This window comes from Alosa pseudoharengus, unplaced genomic scaffold, assembly GCF_046254945.1.
Source record: "Alosa pseudoharengus isolate Yale_2024_CS ecotype anadromous, Long Island Sound unplaced genomic scaffold, YU_APseudo_1.1 YU_APseudo_1.1_scf_21, whole genome shotgun sequence".
NCBI lineage: Eukaryota > Metazoa > Chordata > Actinopteri > Clupeiformes > Clupeidae > Alosa > Alosa pseudoharengus.
The window spans coordinates 19528371-19541444 of record NW_027468674.1 but is presented as its reverse complement, the minus strand read 5'-3'; the positions used below and the strand labels follow the sequence as shown (position 1 = coordinate 19541444).

At 39.7% G+C, this 13074-nt stretch overlaps 1 protein-coding gene across 2 annotated transcripts; it reads right to left on the bottom strand.

The window, feature by feature from the left end:
* Positions 1-3788: 3788 nt before the first annotated feature.
* Positions 3789-12704, bottom strand: plaub (plasminogen activator, urokinase b). Of its 2 annotated transcripts, none has more exons than XM_076298079.1 (13): positions 12625-12704; positions 11188-11295; positions 10999-11059; positions 10679-10783; positions 10365-10527; positions 10016-10113; positions 9881-9922; positions 9588-9626; positions 9077-9266; positions 8460-8611; positions 5732-5872; positions 5275-5423; positions 3789-4815 (listed from the first exon to the last, which is right to left on the bottom strand). In XM_076298079.1, exons 2-13 carry the CDS (start codon positions 11242-11244, stop codon positions 4621-4623), a joined length of 1392 nt encoding a protein of 463 aa, XP_076154194.1. In that variant the 5' UTR covers positions 11245-11295; positions 12625-12704; the 3' UTR covers positions 3789-4620. The 2 variants fall into 2 exon arrangements, with proteins under 2 accessions (XP_076154194.1, XP_076154195.1); XM_076298080.1 differs by having other exon boundaries at positions 9881-9919.
* Positions 12705-13074: the final 370 nt, after the last annotated feature.

Here is a 13074-nt window from a genome sequence, read left to right as displayed (position 1 = left end):
GTTTTGTTTCTTTTTCTTCCTTTTCTGACTTAGATGGATTAGAATATGGCAAATGTGTGAAAACCATAAACTACAAGCTATATTTAGATGCTTTTTCAAACGTCCATCTGTTCATCTTACATGTTTTCTAGGAGCATCCTTTCACCCTAGTGGTAGAGTGACAACTGATAAGGCCTAATTTGAAATACAAAAAGTGAAACTAGTTGTATCCATATGGACTCTTATTCTATTTTGTTTAAATACTGTACCTTTTCACTCTCAAATCATTTTAATTTTGAAATCAGCTGATACATAAGGACTGAGAGTCCTGCAGGTTTGGCTCATCAGGTCATAGTGGGTATTTCTTAATCACTTTCAGTGTGGCAGCGTAACAAATAGCTCAAATTCCTGCACTACGGGACAGACTGCAACAACAATATTGGAAGATTTAAATGCAACTGCCATCCAAACCAGCCATGGAATTCCCACAGCATCTCTAGAGACGACTGGAGTGCAGCCCATGACCTAATAAGGAAGATTCCCAAAAGAAGGAATTGAGGAAGTTGACCTTGGAAGTAAACACATCAGGGTCTTGATGAACTGTGAGCAGGCTGTTTAAGCCTCCCCATATCCCTCACCTTCCCTATCTGACTGGCTCACCTAATAAAGACTACCACGCTGAATTGTGCATGCCCACCCCCTCTCTGTCCATTTACATTAATTTAGTTAGCAGAGGCTTTTATTCAGAGCGAAATACAAAAAGAGAAATAGCGTTCAAAGAAAGAGGATTACATTTATGCTCCATAGGCTAATTCATCAAGATAGTATGATCATTGGGGGGTAGGGGGCATCGGCCATTTTTGATTATGGGGGGGTGGGTCACACACACACACACATCACATATTGTTCGCCCTTGTCCAAGAGGAACAGCTTTGCTAATATGAAGTGTCCTCTGGTATTGTAGGCCTACAAAAGTGGCTGTCAGCAACACTCAGCTGGGCTTAGAAGATGGCTCTTAGGTTTAAGATGTTGCTAAGTCATAGCTGTTTTAGCTTGCCTATTACAACACTATACATGTGGTTATGCTTTGAAATGGGGAATTATGTAGGCTGTAGTTGAACACTTCTTTAGCTCATACTCGATCTACAAATCTAGGAAGTCTAGTGGTAGGTTATTTATGCATTTTTGCACTATAATATGTAATAAACGGTCAATGTAGGCCTAATGATGGATTCAAGCATGTTGTCTGACTACATCTTCTCCATCAATGTTTTTCATTGAATTTGATTTCTCAATCACAACCTTATGTGTTCATAATAACCTTTAATCTGCAACCTGGAAACTATCAAAGGTTTGGCTGGGAAGGTAGCCTACAATGTCCAGTGACAAGCACCATGGGTGGTCTGACTTGGGGGAACAGACACTTTTTTTAGACTACACAAACAGGCCCACTATTTTAAGTGTAATAGACGTGCATGTAGTGTTTAGTGTAGTGTAGTGTGTAGTGTAGGCTTGCTTCCTGCAATCCAGTCTTATAACCTACAAGTAGTGTTTGATCTGTGTAAACCTACTTCGGTATTTATTTGAGAATTTATTGTTTAATGGTTTTGTGTTGATCTCACAGCATCATCTCTTTAACACCAGTATGTTTATTTCTAGATCAGTTTGTTACATTTAAAGCAATGGATGATCCAAGTAGATTTAATTGTCACAGTGTTCATAATGCTCTCTATTCTAACCACTGAGAACGTCTATCTATTCTGTTGTATGTTTAATTCGCATTGCCACCTAGCGGTTGTAATATGTAGACACACTTGTAATTAAAGTCACAGTAAAACATTCTAACTTTAATGGAAACCTGAATTACATATTCCAAATTAAAATCATATATAACAATTTACTTACAATTTGGTGTCATAACTACAAATCTCCCTTACCTCAGAGCCTCCCAAAGTCAGTGCCCAAATGAAGGCGATTTTTTTACATACTGTAGATCTCTGTTTCTCAAGGTCACCGATGATTTTAAACATTCCAGATGCTTTTGTAAACACTGCAATAGTTTTTTTTTTTTCAGAAAAGGCCTAAAGTAAATGTTCTCATGCAGTCCTAGCATGCTTTGAAAAAGCTTAGCTGATTTTGCAGCTGATCTTTTATTTTTATACTAAATTGTAATTGCATGATTGGTTTTACTCTGATTGTCCAACATCTTCAGGTATCTTCTAGGTGAATTGCTAGATTGCTTTCATCAATAAATGAAAGCATTTGTGTTTCTAATTCATTTGTGCGGCTTAACCTCTTTGGATTTTGCATTTAGTCACTTTTAAATGAGTATATGTGATGAAGGTGTTGAGTTTAGTCACCTTAAATGTCTACAGTATTTGCGATGAAGACATTGCGTTCAGTCACCCTAAATGACTATTTGCTATTACAGCAAATAGTCATTTAGGGTGACTGAACGCAATGTCTTCATGAGCTAATGAGTAGTGAGGTATGGTATGGCCCCCACCTTGCCCGTCATCCTTATGGTGGTACCATCAAAACAGTAACACAGTCAGACAGCTGCTTTGACCCTAGTCTGTTGAGGGCATCCACTAATCCTTCAGTTTGGTGTTCAAATCATGCAGCTGTTATCGGGACTTCCCAAGTAAAGTCATTCAGTAGATATGTGTGATCCCTTCTCAAATAGACCCATAGTATCCCATAGTGTCATTAGTATTAGATAAACCAGTTTAAACAGCAGGGCCTCCTATTGCAAGACTATGTCATGATACTCTTTTAAGATCTGGAGGAAAGACAGACATGGTGAATAGATGTATTTGAAGAAAAAGGAATCTGCAACAAATTACAAAATCAACAGCACAGGGTGATCATGTTTTTTGTGTCAGCTGCAATCTTTTAACAGCTGTAAAGTATTAATATATCATCTTGGCCAAAATGTAGAAGCCCCCCAACAGCCTGAAATCTCAAACAATGAGGTCATGACATGAAAAGCATGGATTTTCCTGGCAATGAGATTGATTGTCCCCCCCCCCCCTTCTTCAGTAAGCTTTTACAGAATATTTTTTAGAGGTCGTCATGGAGACGACAGTGTTGTCCTCACCCTTGCATCGTGCAACTCTCACAAGAAAATAGGTCAGGCTTCATAATCAATTAACAACACCAGATGTAGACTATTTAACTGTGGAAACACTTTTTTAGTACTGATGTCATTTTCACCGCTCCAAACAGATCATTAGCCCTTGGAAAACTGACATAGCACAACAGCCAAAACAGCACATCAATCTCTGTCCAAGTCAGAAATGCAAACAAGATCAAGTGGAACCCTATCATAATCCTCTGTCCAACCCAGGTCTCGCCGCAGCCCTGGACCATGGAGTGCCTTTCGAAATGTTCAAAGTGTTGTGGACAGCACTTGTGGTAACTCCATGGGTCAAGAAAGATTCCAGAAGCCTGAGTGGAGAGACCAGTGGGTGGTGGACGGATGGATGTTATGGACAGTAACCAAAACACAAGCTGCTGCTGATGAGTCACGTCCAAAGAGCATTTCACTGGAGATTTCAGTGTGTGTGTGTGTGTGTGTGTGTGTGTGTGTGTGTGTGTATGTGTGTGTGTGTGTGTGAGAGAGAGAGGTCTGTTGTTTTGGATCAAGTTGGTTTCAAAATAATTTATCCTTCTGAATTTTAAAGAGCTCTTTTGAGACCGAATCATTCACTCACATGATAGTTATGCGGGTGGCCTTGGCCTGTTTTGAAAGAATACTAGAAGAAGAATTCTAAACAAGTCAGTAGTAAATATACGCAAGATCAAAATAACTTATGAAAAAAATAATTTATTTGATAAAAGTGTCACATAAAAAAGAGAAGGAAAACATGAACTGCAACTGTACATTTGATAAATGTAATGACACACACAACGCACAAAAAGTAGATATAAAATATACTCTATTTACACAAGATATCTAGTCATGAAATAGCAGTGGTCATGGTTCAAGATATGTAAAAACTAAAGCAGCAGTGATTCACAGAAAGGTGACGGTGACTAAGTTCGCCCCAAATCTAAATGAGATTTTTGCAGAAGCTTTTTAAACGATTTAGCATATAAAACAATGTGACCTCCTACACTATTATAGTTCAAAGGGTTCAAGTGACAAATTGTGGTATAGTGTGGGAGCAGTTGAGGCTGATGGTACAAATGTGTGCACAATTCCAGACTTATTTAGTTAAATAAGTTAATTAGTGGATTACATGAATCAACCACAAGAGTTTTACAGCACCAAGAGCACTGGTAGGATGTCTGACATTCGCACAGTTTTCCCTTAGGAATGTTCTGACACACACCAAAATTGCTCCCAACTAAAACCATGTGTCACTGGACCTATGACCTTATCCAGTGGGCTATAATGGATTAGTTCTGAGATAGATCGTTTAGTCCTAATTTTATTTCTTGTTTCATTTCTAAATTACATGTTAGAAGAAAATGTCTTACACACTATCAACCGGCTCAAAAGAGCTTTGTGTGGGCGACGTTTCTTAATGTGCTGCGCAGCAACTCATAACCCGTCACGTTGAGAACCTCTCAGTGATTAACGCAGTCAGTCGGCATGTCACGGCTCGGAAGTGAGATGGGCCCCTCGCCCGCCCCTCACTCCCGTAAACGCGTCGTGTCTGCTTTCGGAGAGGCTTGAGCCGTGTGTTTGGCGATCCAGCTGTTGTAGTTGCTAACTCTGGTGTACACCCCTGGGCGGAATGCCTTGGCACAGCCGTCCCCCCAGCTGATGACGCCGAAGAGGACCATGCGACCGTTCACTCCGCAGACCAGCGGACCCCCGGAGTCTCCCTGTTACACAGGCAGAAAAACATACCGAAAGCAATGAGCAATGGAGTGTCAGTCAATAACCATCATTTGCATTTACATTTGTTCATTTAACAGACACTTTTATCCAAAGCAACCTACAGAAAGAGAATAACATTCAAGCTGCAGGGCAGAGGAGACCTTAGCTAGGAGTTACTACTGCATCTGTCAAAACTATTACTAGAGGATAAGAGTGGCAACATTAAGTACTAGCCATAAAACTTTTTTTTTTTAAAAACAGCCTTGGTCTTCTTTTGATCTACTTTGGTTGTGCTCATGAAGCATTGTTTAAAGGACCAATGGAGTGATCCCTAGTAATAATTAAAATATTCCAAATGTATTGTTTAAAATAAATCCTACGTATGAGACTGTATTACAGCTATACCTATACCTATATCCTATACCTATATTGCATACTGTTTTTGACGACGAGATTTCCCATACCTTGCAAGCATCCGTTGACCAGTTGGGGCTGCCCGCACAGAACATGTTGTCTGTAATCATGTTTCCGTAGTGTGTTTTACTTGAGCACACGTCCTGGGATATGAGGTCCACTTTCCCCTCTCTCAAGTACTGGGAATAGTACCATAAACCTACAAAAAAGAGTCACATTTACAATACAATTAGGACAGCAATCCATTTAGGCTATGTCCAATTACCAAATACAAGGGGACAAGCATGGGATGACAGAAGGCAATTCTAGTGTCTGAACCATAGACTGTATATATAGATACTGTATATATTGTATCTATGGTCTGAACTTAATGTCATTTGTAAAATATCTGTGATACACTGTGCTCAGCTGTACTTTAATTGACATTCAGATGATGACTAGCCTATGTGATTACTTATGAAGCTGTCCAACTGGCATGTGGAATTTGGCCCTTGCCAGTAACCTTACCCTCTTTCTCTTTCCCGTACCCAGCGATTTCACAGGCATCTCCGGCAGGCAGAGCCTGACTGGCCACTGGCAGGCACACTGTCCTCACGGTCTCGGACTCCTTGGCGCACTGTCCTGTTGAGGACTGGATCTTCAGAAGGGCTATGGAGCACAAGACAGTGTTAGCAGAACATACACTTTTAAAACTAATGTGTTAGAAACAACACAACTTGTGTTATTTTCAACACATACTGTGTACACTTTTAAAATTAATGTGTTAGAAAAAACACAAATTGTGTTGTCCTATCTGGACATAGAAATGTGTTTCAAAACAACACAAGTTGTGTTATTTTCATTACATACTGTGTACACTCTTAAATTGAATGTGTGAGAAACAATACAAATTGTGTTGTCCCTATCTGACATCAGATAGAGATGTGTTAAAAACAACACAAGTTGTGTTTAACACATTTGTTTTAAAGCAACACCAAAGAACTTTTCCTCTGTCGCACACACTATTTGTTTATCCAGCACCGGCTTTGCAAATAACAATGTCCACAGACAAGGTAGAATATGTTTTAAGAAAGTACAATGTATTGCGACATCAGATGCAAGTCAAATTTGTAGTTTCTCATGTCTCATTCCATCGAACTACAGATCCGCTACCCGATGGCTAAGTTACATAGTGCGGTTATAGCCGATAGAGGGCCGCGAAGCGAATGCAGAAAGTGCCGTTCACCCTGTTACAAGTTGATGAACCACTGAAACGATTTTGGAAACATTATTTTAAGGTACAAAAAACTCTTTGGTGTTGCTTTAAGAGTGTAGGCAAATGTTTAATGAAGGTTTGCAAACTATTTTCTGTTTGCCTTGAGTTCTCCACGAATGTTTGTGAACACTCGTAAACAGTTCCATGCGAACATGGGCAGCTGGGCGAAGGGTTACCATTGAAAGGGAATGTTTACACAAAATTGTTCATATTTAACTGTTCAGAGATAACAGGTTCGCCATGAACCTTCGGCGGTCAGGATGTGGTGCCATTAGCTTAACCTAAACTCAAAATATCTTTATCAGGCCCCAACCAAGACAGTGTATGATGAGAAAATGTGAGAAAATATTTAGAGTAATATATTGTTTACAGAACCGGACAGTAACGGAGTACATTTACTTGAGTACAGTACTTGAGTACAATTTTGAGGGATCTGTACTTTACTCGAGTATCATTTTTGGGGAGTACTCATGACTTTACTCAAGTACATTTGAGAGGCAAATATTGTACTCTTTACTCCACTACATTTCTATCCATAACCGTGAGTACCCGTTACTACTTCTAAAAAAAAAAGGAAAAAAGAAAAAACTCGGAAACCCTCAATCACCTTCAGCTTTCTGCCAAAGTCAACTCCATGGTCAAATTTAGATAAGAGACGAAACCATGGACGAAACAATGGATGAAGACGCAGCAGGTCCATCCCGGGAATGTGCCAACCTGTGGCCCCACCTCGCCAGACTATTTCAATTTTCTGAACAAGTTAATGATAGTTTTCGCTTCAAGGGTTTCAATTACAATAGTAGTATTTTGTATTTGAAATACATATTTTAAATACATGTATTAGAAATACTGCCCATCCCTGGCAACATGGTAAAAAGATGAAAATGACTTGATTTTACCTCCAATTCATTTTACATTCTCCAAGGTATTAACATTAACATTTTTCATAACTCCATGTAGGATGTTTCTGTACATAAATATAAGCACCGTGGCAGTAGTAATGCAATATTTAGAAAATGTAGGCTACTCTTGTACTCTTGATACTCAAGTACTTTTAAAAACAAGTACTTCAGTACTTTTACTTAAGTAGACATCTGACTGTTGTACTTTTACTTGTACTTGAGTAAAATTTAGCAAAGGGTATCTGTACTTTTACTCAAGTAATGAAGCTGTGTACTCTGTCCGCCTCTGATTGTTTACCAATTTTAAAGTTGTTATCTTAAATCTTAAATCCTGTGCAATGTGAGGGCTCTTTGCTCCCACTCAAAATCAGAAAGTATATGTATACACCTTTGCAAACATACTCCTTCTCTGTCTATCTCTCTCTCTCTCTCTCTTTCTCTCTCTCGCTCGCTTTCTCAGAACAGGTAAGTGGTCACGTCTCAAATTGTCATGTGGTTAGAAGCCACAGACCACCCATGTATCAGCATTTGATGAAGCTGCCTAACCACACGAAACAACAATGAGACCAAGGGTCACAACCAGGACATCAGCCTGAATGAAGAGACCTTGAATGGTTCAGTCAAATGACTAACAAACAGTATGAGTTGGTAAAATCAATAGAAAGGGTGTGCCAGCTACTTTTAGACATATTCATGACTACAGTGGTAAGAAAGGGCATGTTTTTTTGGAGAACTGGGAGGAAGCCCAGATGACTTGCCCTATGAGCTGCCATGAGTTACCATATGAGTTGTTTGCTCTGCTATTTTTTTTGTTGCTGTTTTTGCACTGCCTTGTTGATAATGTTGATCGATTTTGTTTCCATATTTTGAAATCCTGTAGGATTGTGCTGCACAAAAAATACTAAGTTGCAACAGTAAATGTTGGACCTGGCAGACACATTACACAGTTAAACTGTAGGCTAATTACTCGTGCTGAACTACTTAAGCACATAGAAAGTATGTGCTAAAGTGCAGATTTATATGTCCTTAAATTTAAACAAAGACATGATGACAGTTACTTACACATGATGACACTTACCTATGTCATTATTGAAGCTTCCCTGACTGTTGTCAAATTCCTCGTGAACAATTACTTCAGTGACGTCAAAATTTTGTTCACTCATCTCAACTGTCTCGTTGATAGCACTCTTCCCAAGGATCACAGATACTTGATTGGCTTTGGTCTTCTGACTGTGGAGAGATGAACAGTCAACAAACCAACCAACTAACTAATCAGGAAGTCAATCAATAAATCTGTTTACATCAAACCATCAAGCAAAAAAATAGTATACTGTATGTATCCATAACTTCTAATCTTAAAAGCACCAGCTAAACAAATGCTACTATTTATCCTTCACCTAAAATATGTGGATATATATGATTGACAAGTACAAAATATCTCTATTACTCATCTCCAGGAAGTAGTTTCATCCCCTCTAGTACTATTCTTACTTATTCTGTCCACTTCATACCAGAGAGCTTGGGGTATAGGTATTGACTACTGTTGATATGTGAGGAGAATCTATTCAAACAACAAAACATACCCCACGTTAGCAGAAGTGAGCATCATGCTTAACAAGGAAATGCTCCATTGAAGCAGATACATTGATAAAATCCTTTCATTTTTCTATCTGCATAAGTGTGCCAGGCCCTCACCCATCGGAGAAGCAGTGTGCTGCCGTGAGCACCCAGCAGGGGGCGATCAGGCTGCCCCCGCAGAGGAAGGACTTCCGGCGGGAGGAGCTCTTCCAGTAGATGGCCGCCATCCATGGCTGGGATTCCACAGGTGTCACGGATCCGCCCACGATCTTCATCAGCTTGTTTTGTCTGTCGCCACAGGTGGGCTCTGGAATGTAAAAGACAAACACACCACACTTCACTCACTAAGTCTGTGTATGGTAAGCCAGTAAGCCTCACTCACAACAAGGGATCAGCTGGGTTTTGTGAAAAGCAACTGACTGTGAAATGTATAGGAATATTACATACGTTTCAGGGAATGGGATTTGAAAAACACTATATTTATTGCTTCTTCAAAATACCTACAGTAACTTGGGCAATAAGCGTGACTGTTACTAAAGTTAAGCTGACAAATACTTTAGTCTAGGATTAATGTTGAAGTTGAATAACACTACTTTGAAAATGTTTTTTAAAAAATCGCATAGCTTACCAGTGCCTGGTTGGGTGGGTTGAGGAACACTTGGTCTAGCTGTGTTGAAGAGATGAATATGTATTAGTTTGGAGCATGGATAAGAACACACAGACAAATGCTGATTATGGCTGATCTGCACAGGTGATCTGTTCCTCAATTTTCTAATAATTGAGTCCTTTATCTCACAATTTTAGGGCTTAACCAGACATGATTCAAACGTACTATTATTATATTCTTCTATGTATTTAATGATAATGTACAAAAACACTGAGAAAGATGGTTGATTATTAAATCCATATACAGTAGCTTACCATTGTCTGGCTTGCTGGGATAAGGTTGAACTGTTGGTCCTACTGTGTGTTGAGGAGATTTTCAAATTATTGTCCAGGAAAGCACATAAGCACATTTTTTTATCCTATCAATGATTTTTCACAATTCCTACATACCAGGCACTCTGACACAGGCTGGGATGTTGCAGTATTCTTTAATGGGACCAAACGCTGTTTTTACGTAACACCAAGGCTTACGGCTGTAGTCAGGATTCCTGCATTGACAACAAACATTTTAGTGTCAATATCTGCAAAGTCTTAGGTGGTTGAAACATTTCTGTATCTTCAATTTTTGGGTGTGTAATGTTGTGAACATGAATACATAATACAAATCTAAGCATGTCTATCAGTGAGACTGGAGAAATCAGTGCAATTTGGGGAATTTTCTAAGACTTGCCATCATTTTAATCAGGTGAACTTCAGGTGCATCATGAAGAAAAAAAAAAAAAACTCCAACTCAACTAACCTGCAGTAGTTCCGTTCTAAACTAGATGTCCAGATATTCCCATCACTGGTGTCTGAGTTCCACCTGAGACATCTCCGACCGCTCCGTGACCGTGACTCTGTGCCCTCATAATAAAGCCCAATACCAGTGTAGCAGTTGGCAGGGGCAACGGGGGAAGAGGTGACTGGAATGCAGAATGAGCAGAGTGGGGTGGGGTGGGGGGAGGGGTGGAATTGTGAGTGTCTCGAATGACTCGCCAGAACATACAGACAAGGTGTGAAAATAAGCATGGGCACATTATTGGGATTGCATTTTGGTGACTTAACAAGACTCACCTTTTTCACAGAACTCTCCCGAAATTCCGTCGGGACAGATGCACAACAAATGTGCCCCCTCATAGATTAAGGCACTGCCACCATTTTGGCAAAGGGAAGAAAGCTCTAGAGGAGATTAAGACAAAACTATTTAAAATAGGCTGTACCTCCTGGTTCCAAAATCCTGTCAATATGCATATTGTAAAAGACCCTGTGAATGTACACACACTTGTATATATGCATAAAGATCCCAATCAAAACGCACACACACACACACAAACACACACACACACACACACACAGACACACACACACACACACACACACACACACACACATACCTGTACTTGCATCGTCTGTAGTAAACACGTAAACATTCTGCTTTTTCTCTCTTAAGAGCCTCTGCAAAGAGAAGAACATCAATCATTCTGTCTCCTGGGCTCCTTGTTTAGCTGTATTACATTCCATGAGTCATAGACCAACACAATGGTTCTATGATTGTTCAGATTGAAGATAAAAGTTTCCCTTACCGCTGAGATTTGACTGACTAGCGTCAGAGCTGCGATCAGACTGAATAAGATCTGCATCCTCTCCTTTTTGTTCAAACTTGAGCTGTGGGGTTTGTTTAGACCTGCAGACTGAGTAGACAGAGATTTACGCTGCATGAGACTCTGGCATCTGCTCTGAATAAGACAAGCAGCTTTGGATAGTGGAAGCATGCCAGTTGTTGCTACAACCACCAGTGACTTGTGCGTGTGTACATGTGTGCGTGGGTGTGCGTGCGTGCGAGCGTGCGTGTGAGTGTGCGTGCGTGCGAGTGTGTGTTTGTGTGTGTGTGTGTGTGTGTGTGTGTGTGTGTGTTTGGAGGATGGGGGCCTTGCAGGGGTTGCGTGTAAACACATATGCGGAAATGAAGACATACCAAGGACCATTCCTCATAAATTGAGCAGAAAGTCAGAAAGTTTAGTAGACATAGACAGAACCACAGTGAACCAACAGTAATCTATAACTGTCAACCTAACACTAGTGTTTATATTTATCATCTATTGTCTAGATAACCACCATCTATGGGCAAACTACAAATTACAAACTGGGCAAACTGTTAAAACGCAAACAACAATAAAACAAACTATGTACCAAACCAATAATTTGATGCTGAATTATTGCAATGCTTTAATCCTTCATCAAGTTCATCAAGAAGTTCTTGAATACTCAACTCGTCCAAGGATACCTCCTCTCCTAACACTTCTAACAACCTTACACACACACACACACACACACACACACTTACCATCAGAACCGGACAGTAACGGAGTACATTTAAACAGTACAGTATTTTAAATACATGTATTAGAAATACTGCCCATCCCTGGCAACATGGTAAAAAGATGAAAATGACTTGATTTTACCTCCAATTCATTTTACATTCTCCAAGGTATTAACGTTAAAAATTTTCATAACTCCATGTAGGATGTTTCTGTACATAAATGTAAGCACTGTGGCAGTAGTAATGCAATATTAAGAAAATGTAGGCTACTCTAATTTGTACTCTTGATACTCAAGTACTTTTAAAAACAAGTACTTCAGTACTTTTACTTAAGTAGACATCTGACTGTTGTACTTTTACTTGTACTTGAGTAAAATTTAGCAAAGGGTATCTGTACTTTTACTTAAGTAATGAAGCTGTGTACTCTGTCCGCCTCTGCTTACCATGCACTCCCTCCTCTACCTCCTTCTCCTCCTACCACACTTGACAAGTACTTATAATGTCTGCACTCTTCCCTAGTAGTAGTAGTATTTAATGAGTCCAGGTTGCACCCAACTAACCCAACCCTGAAGCAATAGTAATTCCTAGCTAAGGTCTTTGCACTGTAGCTTGAGTGTTATTTTCTTTCTGTAAGTCGCTTTGGATAAAAGCATCTGCTAAATGAAGAAATATAAATGTTTAGTGGAAAGTGAGTGCTTACCTTTCCTGGATGTGTCTGCTGTATGTCTCTGCTGTTTGTCTGTTGTAGGTTTGGGCAGCTTTGGGCTCTCTCTGTCAGAGTCCTTCTCTTATAAAGGGGAGGGATGACAGTAGACTGGCCTATGGGAGCTGATGGATTGGCACATTTGGTGTTGTGACAGCCCAGGCTCGGCCCGTGGGAAGCCCTGCTTCAGCAACAGAAACCAGGATCAATGATTCACATTGATGATTCAGGGTTGACCAAAATTACACCCCCACAGAACATGATGATGCCTGATTTTTTTTTCCAGCCTCTCTAGTCTAAACTCCCCATAACTAAAGAATTACAATGCGTGAGTACATATCAATTATGCTGCTCATCATAAAATTAAGTTCAAATCTGGAGGAGAAAAGATGTATTTTGATGATCAATTATATATATTTTAACCCCAAATGGTTTACCAAATTTCAT